Source organism: Aegilops tauschii, chromosome 2 (assembly GCF_002575655.3).
Source record: "Aegilops tauschii subsp. strangulata cultivar AL8/78 chromosome 2, Aet v6.0, whole genome shotgun sequence".
Classification (NCBI taxonomy): Eukaryota; Viridiplantae; Streptophyta; class Magnoliopsida; order Poales; family Poaceae; genus Aegilops; species Aegilops tauschii.
Window position 1 is genome coordinate 481,820,492 of NC_053036.3, and position 14,553 is coordinate 481,835,044.

The 14,553-nt window shown below is 42.2% G+C and overlaps 1 protein-coding gene across 1 annotated transcript; it reads right to left on the minus strand.

Moving 5' to 3' along the window:
- Positions 1 to 904: 904 nt before the first annotated feature.
- LOC109780045 (regulator of nonsense transcripts UPF2) lies at positions 905 to 14,073 on the minus strand. Its single transcript, XM_020338636.4, has 17 exons — positions 13,708 to 14,073; positions 13,314 to 13,422; positions 12,517 to 12,598; positions 11,559 to 11,761; positions 10,606 to 10,950; positions 10,086 to 10,190; positions 9,853 to 9,980; positions 7,715 to 7,885; positions 7,529 to 7,610; positions 6,551 to 6,817; positions 6,263 to 6,460; positions 5,950 to 6,051; positions 4,658 to 4,909; positions 4,338 to 4,556; positions 3,661 to 3,831; positions 3,027 to 3,212; positions 905 to 2,124 (listed from the first exon to the last, which is right to left on the minus strand). The coding sequence occupies exons 2-17, from the start codon at positions 13,380 to 13,382 to the stop codon at positions 1,186 to 1,188; spliced, it is 3,519 nt and encodes a 1,172-aa protein (XP_020194225.1). The 5' UTR covers positions 13,383 to 13,422; positions 13,708 to 14,073; the 3' UTR covers positions 905 to 1,185.
- Between the last annotated feature and the right edge of the window lie 480 nt (positions 14,074 to 14,553).

Sequence of the window (14,553 nt, forward strand, 5' to 3'; positions counted from 1 at the left end):
CAATGCGACCCAGAATCTAGCCAACGCCGCTCTCGCAGATCCCTCCCTTCCTTCCCCCCCAAGAGTCAAAACCTTCGAAAAGCCAGGCTCCAACCCCCACCACGCACAGGGCCGGGCCAGGGCGGACGCACATCAGATTCCTTGGAGAAAGAAGAAGAAAGGCGGGTGACACGGTGACAGAATCCACTCCTCGCCCGAGATTCCAAAGGCCGGCCGGCAGGGCCCGGATACTGTTTCTCACCCCCTAGTGCTCCCGCAACTATGGATGGCCCCGGCTGACCCGCGCCCTGCTCGCCAATGCCGGCGAGGTTGCATGCCTGCCCGATGAGTCACTCGCGCACATATGCTTTACTTGCATTGCATGGATCCGCCTCCACATGTGGTAGGATGCTACTACGGGTGTGTGACTGTGCGGGGAGCGGTGGCCGTACTGTGATGGATGCCCATATCCAGCGTAAAAGGAGGAGCGAAGATATGGATTCTGTACTGTGGCCCGAGGAAGGAGGGAGCGGATTCATTCCGAGCCGCGAGCGATCCATGGATGGATGATGGATTCGTATGCGAGATGCGCTCCCCTGTGGCTGCACTGCGCTGCACAGCCGTTTGACGCAACGTCCCTAGTGGTGGCCTTGGCACCAGCACTGCCGCGCGATCCGATTGGGCGAGCTCGGCATAGGGGGCTCGTGCCCGCGGTGTGGCCCCCTCGTAATTGTTGGGTGGAAAGCTGGATGGATGCTCATGGCAGATATGCACAAACGCGTGCTGGGTCAGAACCTTAATCATGGCGCGGAGAAGGGGGGGAAGGCTGTGGTCCGGCCTTTAAATCATGAGGCACCGAGGACGGGAACAGCTCAAGCGAGTAAAAATGCACCGATAAAGGTTCTACCGTTTGCAGATGCAGACCTTTTGCGGACTAAGGAAGCTATTCTTCATCTGGGGCTGGGGTAATGAGCCAGAACATCTTATGTACAAGAGAAACCGCCTCACCCAGTTCAAAAGGAAAACCGTGCCCTTCTAAACCTGTTACCGGAGACGAAACCCACTTACACGTGACTGTAAACATGGGGGCTATTAGCCAGCCCACCGGAGTACAGCACCTAGGCCACTTCCAAAATTACGTTATGCCATTCGTCATTTGGGTTTCCGGTGAATTAGACCGTGATTTTAGCACCGGAAGGCAGCGGGTCACCTTCCCCTGCCATAGCCATGGTAGATCCCGCCAGCGATGTAGTACCGCTGCCGGCCGCGGCCGCCTCTGTTTGAACCGTCCCAGGAACCACGCCCGGCCGAGCCGATACTGCCGCCTGCGCTGCTTCCTCCTTGACCCCAGAACCCGGTTTGGAATGCTGATGCATTGAATTCTTCCTCCTCCCTCTCGTTGTATTCAAGGATTTTCTGCTTGATGTTTTGCTTCTCCTCTAGCAGAGCCGCCTCTTGCTGCTTTGTGCTCTGAACGAGTGAGCAGTCCCCAGGAATGAGCATTTGCCTTGTCTGCTGCTTGTGCCCTTTCTTCACAAGCACCCTGACGCACACCTTGACCTCACTACCGCCCCCAGCATTACCATTTTCCTCAGCTGTAAGCTCTTCTCCACTCTCTCTTTCAGTGGCTCTCGAGTCCTTTGACCCCTCAACGATTTTCATCGGTACAGTCATATTCAAAGTGGATTTCACCCGTGGCTCCAACTTACGCGACTCCAAGCTTTCCTGTAGAAGGGCCCTCAGCTCCCGATCAAAGTCTTCTTGCTCCTTAGGGTCAACTTGCACCACCTTATGTCTAACCTGGACCCTTTCTTCTTCATCAGAACCAGAAGGCATGGCATCATCGTCATCAACGACTCCATTCCCTGACCTGTCATCTGAGTTTTCTTCGTACAGAGAATCTCCATCTTCACTTCCATCGTGATAGATGCTTCTGCTACCTGAATAGCTTTCACTGTCTGCTACTTCTCCGTGGCCCCTGCCATTTTTGTCCGGCCTGTTTGCTGAGCTCTTGCAGCTGGCATCAGAAGCAGCACTTTCGGATTGTTTCGTCTTCTCATTTTCTTCAAGCTCAGCCAGAGCAGAAGCCAACAGTTCTGGAGATGAATACCTAGTCATGTTAGGCCGTAGCTCAGCAAACATGTCCTGCACCAGTTGTAAAGTAAATTAGGAGCTATACTCACTTTAGAGACATCTCTTAATCAGTTAATCTATAGAAGGATAATCACATATACTATGGTCTAGCATGCCATTTGAGTACTGCACAATTTGCTAACCAAATTAAAGCAGTTCAACACGGAAGTAAAAGACTAAGCACAATAAACCGGTCTAAGAAGTAAACAGTTCCACATCCTCCAACATAGTGCACAGGATATCTAAAACAATAATAACAGTGTGCCATAAGTTACAATCGACGCTAAGTTGCTGACTGACTTTTGTCAACAACGTATTATTATGAATTGGATAATACCAAATCGAGAATATCCAGTTACTTATACGCATTTGGCATTCCTAAATGCACATATCTCTCTAGATATTTTGCATATTGGTGACAGCCAAAGTACCCCTTGCTTCCATAGTAAGTTTGAAGCCAACACACTCAACATTGCAGGTCAAAATGTTGAAATGTCACTACCAACTATATCCAGATAATTTCTCTATCTCTCAGTCACAGCCTGATAGCTATGATGTCCAGAAAAGAGACAAAACAAGCAGAACTGTATTGGCTCACCTTGCACTGGACAGTCAACTTGATGTATCAGAACAGTTCTTCCCCACTTACATTGTATCATAACCATATGCTTACATATATTCCCTCCGTTCCTAAATATAAGTCTTTTTAGAGATTCCAATAGAAACTACATACGGATGTATATAGACATATTTAGAGTGTAGATTCACCCATTTTGCTCCGTATGTAGTCCATATTGAAATCTCTAAAAAGACTTATATTTAGGAACGGATGGAGTACAATGAAGACTCGACATGCATTTATGCTTTAAAGATGCAACATCTAGTAAGTTGCTGGTGTTTAGAACAACACTAACCTGCACATCAAACTCAACATCAAGTGGCAATGGCCCTTTGTTCAGAATATATCTTTGAAAATGTAGCAAAAATCTGTCAAGCTTTCTTTTTGAAGAGCCTCTATCAAAATAGTGACCACACGTCTGGAGAAGTGTAACAATCATCCTTATCCTGAAGAAATCTTCTGGGGGATCAAGCAGATCTTGCTGCACAGGATAAATCCAAAGGATAAATTCACTTATGTGACAAATTACATTGATTCCTTTAAAATAGGTGATTAAGCATGCGCAAGGCATTAGAGAGAAAGAATGAGAATCTAGTAACTTTTTTACGTTTGCAACATACTTATCCAGGATCGCAGAAAAGAGATGCAAACCTCTTTTGGGGGAGATTCATAAGGCATACAGTTCGAATGAACAATTATGCATACCAAACACGTTAAACAATGAATTTAAGAATAAAAATAAGTTGAAGAATAGCACGGTAAAGGGTAGTTATCAAGAAAGTTATCATATTTATAAGAGCATGCGTTTCTTTAAAACATACTAAATTGGAAAAACTTCGCACTGTATAAGCTAGAAAATGGATTGCTGAAATAACAATATAAAGAAAACAAAGTAAAGATAGCTAGTAAGTTGGGATGTGTTTACTCACTTCCAGTGTTCCGTGACCAAATACAGTAATAAGGTACAATGTGTCAAATATAACTGATGAATCAATATGCTCGTAGTTATATAGCTCCCCAAGGAATCGCATGTGGGCAAGTTGTCGCTGTTGCATTGCATAGTCATTCAGCTCAAGTCCAACTCTAATCTCTTCTAGAACCTGAATCCAGATACAAGGAAACCGCTACATCAGCTAATCCTTTTATAATCAAAGTGTCATTAAATAAAGGGGTTCATACTTTGTTCCTTGATATACTATGTTACTGTTACATATGCGTAATACAAGATTTTTATAATGCTCTACAAAATAACAACATGCTAGTAATCTCAACTAAAAAGACACAATAAATCTCAAATACAAAAATATACGAAAATATGGAATGCACATGCTAAGCATTTTTTAAAGAACAGTCAGAGCTCAAGGAAAGAAAGAAGAAACAAAGTTGAGCACCAAACACAAAGAACGTAAAGAGAGAACGGAAATAGACATACGAGTGCACATGATAGGCTGGAAAACTGGTCCACTATTCATGGTACAACTTTACATGCCATATATAATATTTTTATTTGAAATGTGAAACAAATTCTGCTACCGACTTCTCATGCAATGGTTTACCGTCTCAGCCAAAGTTTTTCCAAACCATCTGTTTCAGCAAGGTAACTCACCTCATCTACCACAGCCACATGAAAATCATCATGATAGTGACTAAGACCAGCAGTTAGAAGAGCAATCAGATGAACTTGGCTATATTTTCCCTTGTGAACTTTGAGAAAACATTTCACCAGGTACTCCTCGCACTCAGCCCAAGGTAACTTGCGTAACTGACGAAGAACATGCTGAACACTTGTTTTATCAAGATCTGAGAAAAGCAGCTTCCTTATGTACTGCATGCATACAAAGACAATATTAGTTCTTCAATGTAACAATTTATGCACACATAAGTCCGAAAATACCAGAAAGAACAGAAAAAGATAAAAAGACTTACCTGATGCAGAGGTGGCCGGACTTTAGAGACTCTGGCAGATCTTTCTGGTGGTTTGCATAAGTAATAGGCGTTCTCTACAAGTGTGCTGTGGTGTGGATCCAAATTCTTCACATTTTTCAACCTCCTCAGTATTTCCAGCATGTTTGACATGCGAACTGTAGTTCCTTGTGAGAGATAAAGAAAGCGCCCGCAGGTCTCAAGAAGATTGCAGGCCACATCAATGTTATGGTGGCTAAAATCATCTAGGCAAGCCTGAAAATGCAAATAATCACAATGACCAAATTAAGTTGGCAGTTGCAAATTGATTGATTTGTGGTGTTGCAAGCTTGCAATATGATAAATTATATCCATTTTGTATGGATGTATGCACGCTAGTCATGCTGCCAACTTCTAAATAAAGATCATGAAGTGAGGGGCATTCAGCGTAGCTACGGCTATCTGCCGCGTCGGATCATGGCACCTTCAGCCCATCAACTTTACAAAAGAGATAATGAAGTTGGGGCATTCGTCAAAGGCGCATTCAGCATAGCAGAAGCCAGCTGTGCATCAATACCAGATAAGGATGTGAAGGGGCAACCGGCCAGGGGAGAGGGTCACATTGGGCAAAGACATCATTCGGCATAGTGGCGACTCAGCCGGATTACAGCACCTTCGACTTGTCAACTTTAAATAAGAATAATGAAGGGCGCATTCCGCAAAACCCTTCAATGCCTAGGGTCTCTCCAGTCCTTCACAAGTGAGAGGATTTGCGCAATTGAGTAGGGTGTAATGCTTCGGCAACTAAAAGGATAAAAGTTAATAAGCACAAATGAGCGTGCAGCTTGGGCCTCGCACACAGAAAAGGTCTAATAGTTGTCAGCTGAGCACAAGCTCCCAGCTAGCTCGCAACAGAAGTGGAAAGTTGGGATATGGCCTTACCAGAAGAAAACAGACAGGCGAGAATTTTTCCTCGGAGAAAGACAAAATCGATAGTGTGGTCTGAAACCTTCATCCACAGGAAATGCCATGCCTTTCCATGTGGTCAGAAATTACCCACGTGATCACGGCATGACACATCCACTTGTATCAGTGATTTGGAACATACATAGCAAACTATGTTTCCCAGCTTATCTAGTTAACCTTTGTACTGCCTACCACATTTAGTGCGCTAATTATTATTCCACGTAGAACAGAACTATTCTGTACCATCCAAAAGGTAGTTAAACAAGAACACAGGGAATTTAAAAACTCAACAGAAGCATAATAAACAGGAAAGCACTAATTCCGTAACTGGATTTATTTGATTTGCTTACCTTCAAACAACTAAAAACAAGGCCTGATGGAGCAATATTGAATTTGCACAATTCCCCAATAAATCTAATATTTCTAATTTTTGTTTCGATTTTGATCTGATCCTGAAAGGAGGAATATAACAGAGAACAATAATTAGTGCTGCAAAGTAGATAACCCTGTTAGTTATACTGAATTTGAATTACATATGTCACCACAGAACAATGGGGCGGTAAAAAAATTGAAAGAACCAAAAACATTTTTCCTTACAAGTGCCAAATGAAACAGTGTATTATCGACAACAAGGACCAAGAAATACATGAATACGAGACAAACCTTCTTGTTCATCAAAAAGTTAAACTCTTCTTCAAGCATTGACAAGAGCATACTTGGGAGATCCTTCATGCATGTGGACAAAGTGGCAACTAAACGGGAATAGAAAGGTAACAGTTCCAACGAAGTCCTTGGAACATTGAATAAAGCTCGTGCAAGTTTCTTCCTGTTTGCTTTAGAATTCAGATAGCAAAACTCTACCTGAAAGAATGAATAAATGGAGTTTAAGAATAAGGTGGAACCATCTCAAATGCACAGAAGTATGTAATGCAGTTGACCAGTTGTTATTACCGTCAATTGGTCAATTAGATCTCGGCTCACACATCTTGGCAGCCTCTGAAGCAGGTTGTCCAAACTTGCGCCATCTGTGACTCTTACTTTTTCTCTTTCAATATCTCCTTTTTGATCAGCCTCTTTTTCTTTAGAAATTTCTTTGCCTGTTTTATCTTTTTTTTCTCTATTCTTGGATCCAACATTTGTTTTTCCTTCCAACTGGTGCTCAGGGACAGAAGCTTCAGCATTGTTTTGAACTTCAGTTCCTTGTTCCAATTTATGCTCCTAAAACAAAATTTAGCATATTTGCCACAGATTGGTCAAATACTTTATTAAGATATAAATAAAGTGGCGTCAGGTGCAATGGCCTAGAAAAAATCTAGCAGCTATCATGCAAATATTGCATGCATTCGTCTATCTCAAAAAAAGGTACTCCACACTAAAAGGTTAATTAGCATAAGTCATGACATTAAGGGGAGGGGGGGAGGGGGGGCGATGGCAGCATGTGATAAAAAGACAAGGAAGTATGCAGGAGTCACCAAAAGGGAGCAAACTTTCAAGTGAAAGAAAATATGGAAAATTTAGAAGAAAAAGAATGAGCTGGCTACATAGTCAGAAATTACCAACTCGACATGGCAATATTTGATAATTTTGTTCATTAAGACAAATATTATTGAACATTATGTAAGCTCCATTTGACGTCACTGTTTATTATGATAATCTTGTTTGCTTGACCCATTTTTAGGTGTTTGACTAGCTACTTTTCTCAGTCAAATTGCAAATGATTATGTTATTGCATTTGTGTGCCAAAACATATGAGATTAGATGTAATGGTGATCATTGGATAACATAATTTATCTAGCTTTAGTTTCATTACCACACAGAATTTCGCAAGTTCCTCACAGTAATTTTAAAGATGAGCACACAAAAGCAACCATAAAATGAGCCTTTATATTGTACAGCACAAATTTCGTGAGTATGAGAGACCCTTCTTACACCAGTTTGTTCGTGAACCTTTCCATGTTGATCTACCAACTTTGGTTCAGCTTCTCCCAATAGTACACCAGGCACGAATACTCTGCTCAAAAGGATATACATAGGTTCAAAATAATCACATAGTACAATTACTACAGTTCTGCAAACTGCAGACAGAAGTAAAATATGATCAAAACGCAAGGAAACCTGAGATCAGGCAAAGACTCATAAAATGCCTTTGTGTCTTCATCATCCCAGATAGGTTCTACTGCAGAAAAATGTTTCCCAGAAGGGGATAACTCTGACGCCGTAGTTACCCTTGTTGTATGTCCATCATCTGGCATAACAGGAGGTTGCATATCAAGAGCTTCAGCTAAGCTGCAAGAGAACATATTTGAATGTTTCACAAGATTTCTGCAAGCAGATGTATATGGTCCAAAAATATGCCAATAAGCTAAACAACAAAGTGAAAAACATAATTGAAGCAACAGTTTATTTATTTTCTCCTCAACAGTTTCTTTTGTTTAAAATATAGAGAAAGCTCAGCCGAACAACAGAGACTGTTAGCCATCTGCAGACTACCATGATAGTGATAGGCACTATATTGACTGCTAAAACTACTAGTTAACTAATTCAGAACCATAGGTTCTTCTTTTTGGTGAACTAGCAAAAGGGCCCGTGCGTTGCAACGGGAGAAAAAAAATCCTTATCACCAAAAATAATTTTGCAAAGGAAAATTCGCCGCCCACGTCCTCTATTTGAACACAACATCCCACTCGTGTTACGGCTTATTCTCTCTCCATGTATTTGTTGATTGCAATGAATGACAACATATTAGAAACTATAATAATGTAACTAAAAATCAAGTGTCCGCAGTATTCTCATAAAATGCAAAAGTTGAAAGGCTATGCTACAAAATATAGTATAAAGTGGAATTAACATCGGGGCTAGATTTGCCAATACAACGAGCAAATGGTGTGCTACTAAGTTTGCCAGCAATATGTTAGAAGAGCGACAAAAGCGCTAGCACATCACTCACAAAACAGGCAAATACAACATATTGTGCAAATTAGCTAAAGAATCACCCTCATACAAAAATATAGGGGTCAGAAAACAGGCAGAATATCCACCCCATTATTTAATTCTGTTTTTGTTAGCCCCTATCACGCATGTCGCAATATCAGGGCCTAATTTCTTTGCCTATTTAATGGGTCTTTCCTTTTTCTCCCATCAACCGTTCATGCAAGTCCCTCTCTTTAATTCCATTTCACCATATTTCTTTTACCCATTTACTGGTCCTTTCCTTTCTCTCATTGCCCACCATAATCCCACCAACATGCAAGTCCCTCTTTAATTCCTTTTTTGATAGCCCACCGCCACGCACGATTTTATGGATCTTTCCATTTTGCGATTGCCCTCGTAATGTCCCATCTCGCCTCTGTGTACTGATTTTCTAGTCTCTTGTTGATTTAGACACGTGCTAACGTATATAAATCGGTAGATTTAGATGTAAAAAATAGATACGGGACTATTTAATGGATGAACCGAAATTGCTGCTATGTTGCCTCGCTTAGCCTTGGGCCAGAAGAAGCAGCCCAAATAGAGGCGAGCTGCGTAGCTGGGCCGACCCAAGGCCTATCTCCCCCTCCTTAACCTAGCGTCAGGGGAGAGCCTCTGCTCGATCCCCATCTCCCCCCGAGCGCCGTCACGCGCAGGAGAGGGCAGCGCCCACTCCCAATCCCCCTCTCTCCCTCGATCCCCTCCCATGGCGCCTACTCATGCTCGCGCACTGACCCACCGCCCGACTTCCATTCCGGTGGAGCTCCGCTGCCCTTCTCAGCCCCCTGTTTCTCCTCCTCGCCTCGGCTTCGAGCGCCCCCGACCCGACCTTCGCGGCCATGGCCGGCAGCCGAGCAGCCCCTGCCAAGCCGCCTCCCGTCTTCCTCGGCTCCGGCCACCTCTACCACGCGCGCGCGCGACCAGCACCACCTTGATCCACCGAGCCGCCCTGCTTCCCTCGAAACATTTTTTCCAGATCCACTAAAACAGGGAGTGCGGGTTTAATAATAAAAAACACAAGGGTATCTTTGCAAAAACGTCGCGACGGCGAACCCGACAAAATCAATGCGTGCTTTATTAGTAGGTAAAGATATACTTGACACTTGGTCCTTTCGCCGTATGACCAACAGATTAACTTCAGTTTTGTGATAGAAGATAAAGATGAAGGGGCAGTAAAATAAGAGTAAAAATTAAAGGAACTTCAATTAAGCGAATAAGGTGAACTACTTGTGCAGCTGCATGAGGGATAAATAAATAAGATGGTACATGTCGATAAGGAAGCTCACGATGAAACGCAGCGCAATAACTGATCGAAAGATTTCCGAAGCTTCTCATACAAGGCAGTATTCTCATCACTTAGTTCCCCTTTGACATTTAAAATCTTTGCATTTTCAGACTCCATTGCACGAAGAGACTGCACGGTGGATGTTATGCATGAAATGGCAGCATAATAAACATGCTGAAGCAATAATTGAGCAAAAGATTAGCCTAACAACATTATGTTGGAAAAGGTTTATACCGCATGTTCTGACATGAGAATTGCAACTGCGGCATCATAGTAAGAGCTCAAGGATTTCTTAAAGAACGTCTTCAGATCATCGGTAATATTGAGGCCCATAAAAAACTGCAGCATATAGAACAAATGCCGTGAGTAGCAACAAGTGGTTAGAACTGTACAATTACCTCATTGTGGAACAGAGCCAGTCACTGAAAGAACTAATTGCACGTATCAATGAGCCTAAGAAAAGGTAAACATGTTGCTAATGATGGCACGTCAGCAGAATAATTCAGATTATCATATGCATACATAATTGCGCTATACGAAAAGTTACATTTGGGGGCCTGCAGATTTGCCCATTACTGTGAAGACAGACATGTATCATATCTTTTTTCGACATTTTAGGGGGGTTTCTTGATGTCTGCATATACAAGAATGTACCCCGGGCCACAATGAAGATTACTTAATTACTACAGACAGATCACCTCTACCATTTTCTTTATGATCAGCTACTACACAATGAAACTAAAATTTGGCTGACCTCATCATAAGCTTCTTGCCCATGTTTTTGTAATCCAAGAAAATGCTTTCCTTGGCGAGCAAAACTAGCAAGGAGAGTCAAATTTGTCTGAGTTGTTTCACGGTCCTTCAAATGCTCCACCGACGTCAGATCCTTTATAATGTTTATGAAAGTACTAGCATCTTCAACAATTCCAACAAAATACAATTCCATAAGAAGCTTCAGTGTGCTTCTTTTCTTCATGGCCCTTGAGTTTTTATCTGGATCTATATCATCTCCAGCTTTCCCTGGAAAGAAGGCTTTCAGCAGTCCTTGAATAAGGCAAGGAGAGAAGTCCTTGTACCTTTGATGAAGCAGCGAGCAAATCTGCAGCAAATAAGATTAACAGACAAGTATTCCATCATATGAATTTCACATCCACACATGTAACACATTTGAGAAAATGAGTTTTGTCAAATTTATTAATCATTTGGAGATCAAGGGAATAGTGCAAATAGTAACACGGGCTACATGCCAATAAATAAAAATAAAGTAAAGAAGTTCATATGCAATGATGTGCAAATCAGATATAGGTAAAGATACACATTAATAACTGGGGGAAAATAATGAGACTGAACAAATTTAGAATATATCTACCAGATAAGGAAAACCATTGTACATGTATCGGTGGTTGCTCCCACTATCTCAACCATGAAACAATGCCTTCAGATCTGTGCACATTCTCTCACCCTACTAGAAACGTAGTGTGACAGAGTGCGCACAGATCTAAGGGCACATTTCGCGACTGAGGTAGTGGGAGCATCCATCCATACAAGCACAAACCACTCATGGACAGGAGATTCTGTAATCAATAGAAACAACTGATTTAAGACATGGTAGAAAGTTTATATAATCAAATATGGTGAGCAGGGATGTGAACAGAACCTAAGAATGCATTAAGAGTTTAAGACTAGGAGGTACTGTAACTACTATACCTGAACAGCAGCTTGTATATCAGCAGAACGAAGTTTGGCCTCACAAATGTAAGAAACTGCTTCACTGACAAATTTGCTTAGATTCACACTTTTCAATTCTTCCATTAAGCCATCCTTTTGTTCATCGTTTATCGCTTTGAGCTTCTTGATAACTGCTGTGTTGCGCTTAATACTGGAATCAAGAGTTCTCAGGTGACTTGCATCTAAAATGAATGATTGACCACGTCATAATTATGTATTCCATGTATCAAGATTGAAACTTGTACATTCAAGACTCAGGTGAGCAAAGCATCCGGAAAAGAATAGATAGAGGAAAAAAACAGACATAATGACAACAGTTCCAGCAGGCAGGCACATTAGGTTGTTTGTACAACCGCATGGAAAGTTGTGTCACTATAAGCTATAGGGATCAATGAACGCTTGGTCCAAGAGAATTCCATGCTCTTTAACAAGGATTGGTCCAAGAGAATTCCATGCTCTTTAACAAGGATGCTAGCCAACGAGAAAACTGTGAAACAATTTGATTTCTAAACTTACACGTGTGAACTAGCTACCAAAGCAAAGCATGGTTCACATTCCAAACCATGATTTTTTAGGATGCGTGGGTATGTATGAATAACTCTAAACACTGCCCTGCCTCTAAGAAGCTCCATTCCATTATTTTTAGTATTACCACCTACATGTTTAATGGATATGTATCACTGAGTTGCAAATTAAGTCTAAATGAATGTGCTACTGATTTAGTCCTAGGAAGATTCAAGTATCGCAATAAACTTTTCTTGCACATAGTAGGAACCAACTCATCTACCTACCAAGTTCTGCAACATCAACATCTTATGAACTTCGTTTAGATAGGACGTAACACTTTACTATGTGAATTTCAATTCGTCCTGGTTAGACTAAGCAAATCACTGGAACTTCCGTTAAATAGGCATTACTCGAAGAACAATGGAAATACCAGGCCTCTCAGGGTTTAGGTTACTCTGGCGGAGAGCCGTCTTTACGTCAATAAGCTTCTTGTATTCTTCAAGACGGACCACCTACAAACAATCAACATTTAGAACAAATCAGAAATTTTGAACTTGAAGAAGTACGAAGATTGCAGCATATACAATGACTGATTAATTCTACCCAGGCTTTTAAAGATGCGCGAGAGAAAAGAAGCTAAGTGCACAAGGCCATTTATTTAATTGGTGTAATGTTGCCAAAACATTTTTCCTTGATTTAAAATGCACTTGGCATCTTCTTAAAGGCATTTGGGCAGCTTGCTCACGGTGACATGGGAATAAAGAGGCAATAGGAGAGAGTTTACACCAAATAATGCCAAGCAACTACCCTTAATCACTTTGTCTTGAACCTGACACAACTGTAATACTTTCAAAGGTGGGCTCTACATAGGGTGTACCCTACCTTTTGTTAACTATTAGCCAAGCACGAGAAACCTAATCAATTTAGACTACAGGGGTACTGCAGTATCATATATAAAGAGGTTAATGATATTATGAAATTCAAATACATCGTCACTACTGAATAACAATCCTCACAACTTTTAAAATCATTTACTCACAAGATATCGAGGTAATCCAAAATCCTGCAGAATACGAACATAGTGACACACAGTGACGATAGTAACACTGTGAAAGGACATGAGTTATTAAGTTTTAACTACAAGGTTGGAACATCATTAAAATATCAGGCAGGCGGTTACACACTACTCATTTCATATCATTGTTACTTGAGTTCTACCATTCTCACCTCATTGTTATGATGCCCCTCTTCATCTTGCTTTTTCCCCTCGTGGCTCTCATTTTCCATGTGCTCCATTCCTCTTCTCCGCAAGCCAGATGTGGACAGTCACGCCAAGCTGCCAAGCAAATTCAAAATGGCACATCAGCACTAAATATTTTGCTGGAACCTCAATTACAGAACGACAATCTCTGGATTAGAAAGAGCATAAGCACACGAAAACAAATTATCGGGGTATAAACCCTAGAGATAATACAGCACAGAGCACGCCTGCTGCTCTGCTAGAAACCTAACGAAGGTAACTGGAATTAATGCGTAACGGCCGGCACTAAGGGGCGGATCTAGATGGTGCGCAACCGACCCAAAATTCGTGGGGGCTGGACAGAGAAAAAAAGGCTGATACCTTAAAAACCAATGTCCAGCATGACGAACGGCGTGCGGGAGTGGAGACGCCAGGGCCGTGAGGTAGAACGGGAACGGCGGTGGCGGCGACGCGCGTGAGAGGAGCAGGGGTGTGGGCGCTGAGGCGTCGGCGGTGGCCTCTCGGCACGGCACGGCGGCAGCTCTAGGGCACGGCGGTGACACCTAGGAGCAGGAGAGATTTTGTGGGGGGGTCAGTTTGGAGCTTTGGATTCCAGAGAGGCCGTGAGGGAGAAAGAAACAGGACGATGGAGACTTTTTTTTTTTAGCAGTTGATGATGGAGACGTGGAGGGGTGGGATTTCGACTGTCGCCAGAAAGCATACCTCTTTTTTTGAGCAACTTTTTTCAAGTGTTTTTGAGCATTTTTGGAAAGCATATCTAACCTGGGCCGTTTTTTTAGGGGTGTATGGGTCGTGCTTGCCCACGGGCACGAATAGAAGGGGCCGAAACGACCCAGAAGGCCCAAACCTTAAGGGCGGCCCTGCACGACCCTTTTATTCGTGGGCCGCAAGGATACGACCCAGCACGCGGCGGAACCGGCCCGTGTTGACCCTTTTATTTAGCATCACTAGTTAGTGTGCACGTGCAATCGCACGTCTTCCTTAAAAAAACAAGTCAATGCAATAGGTTGTCCATAATTTTCCAAATCTAGATTAGATTACATGATCACATACTTTTTCTGTTCTTTATCTTGCTGAAGATTGCTCCAAATTCAAAATTATATCTTTCACTGTGAAATTTTACTAAATTTTAAAGACTTTTAGATAAAACCAACTGTGTATTAATAGCAATGGCATAGAACAAATATTACCACACCGTACCCTAAC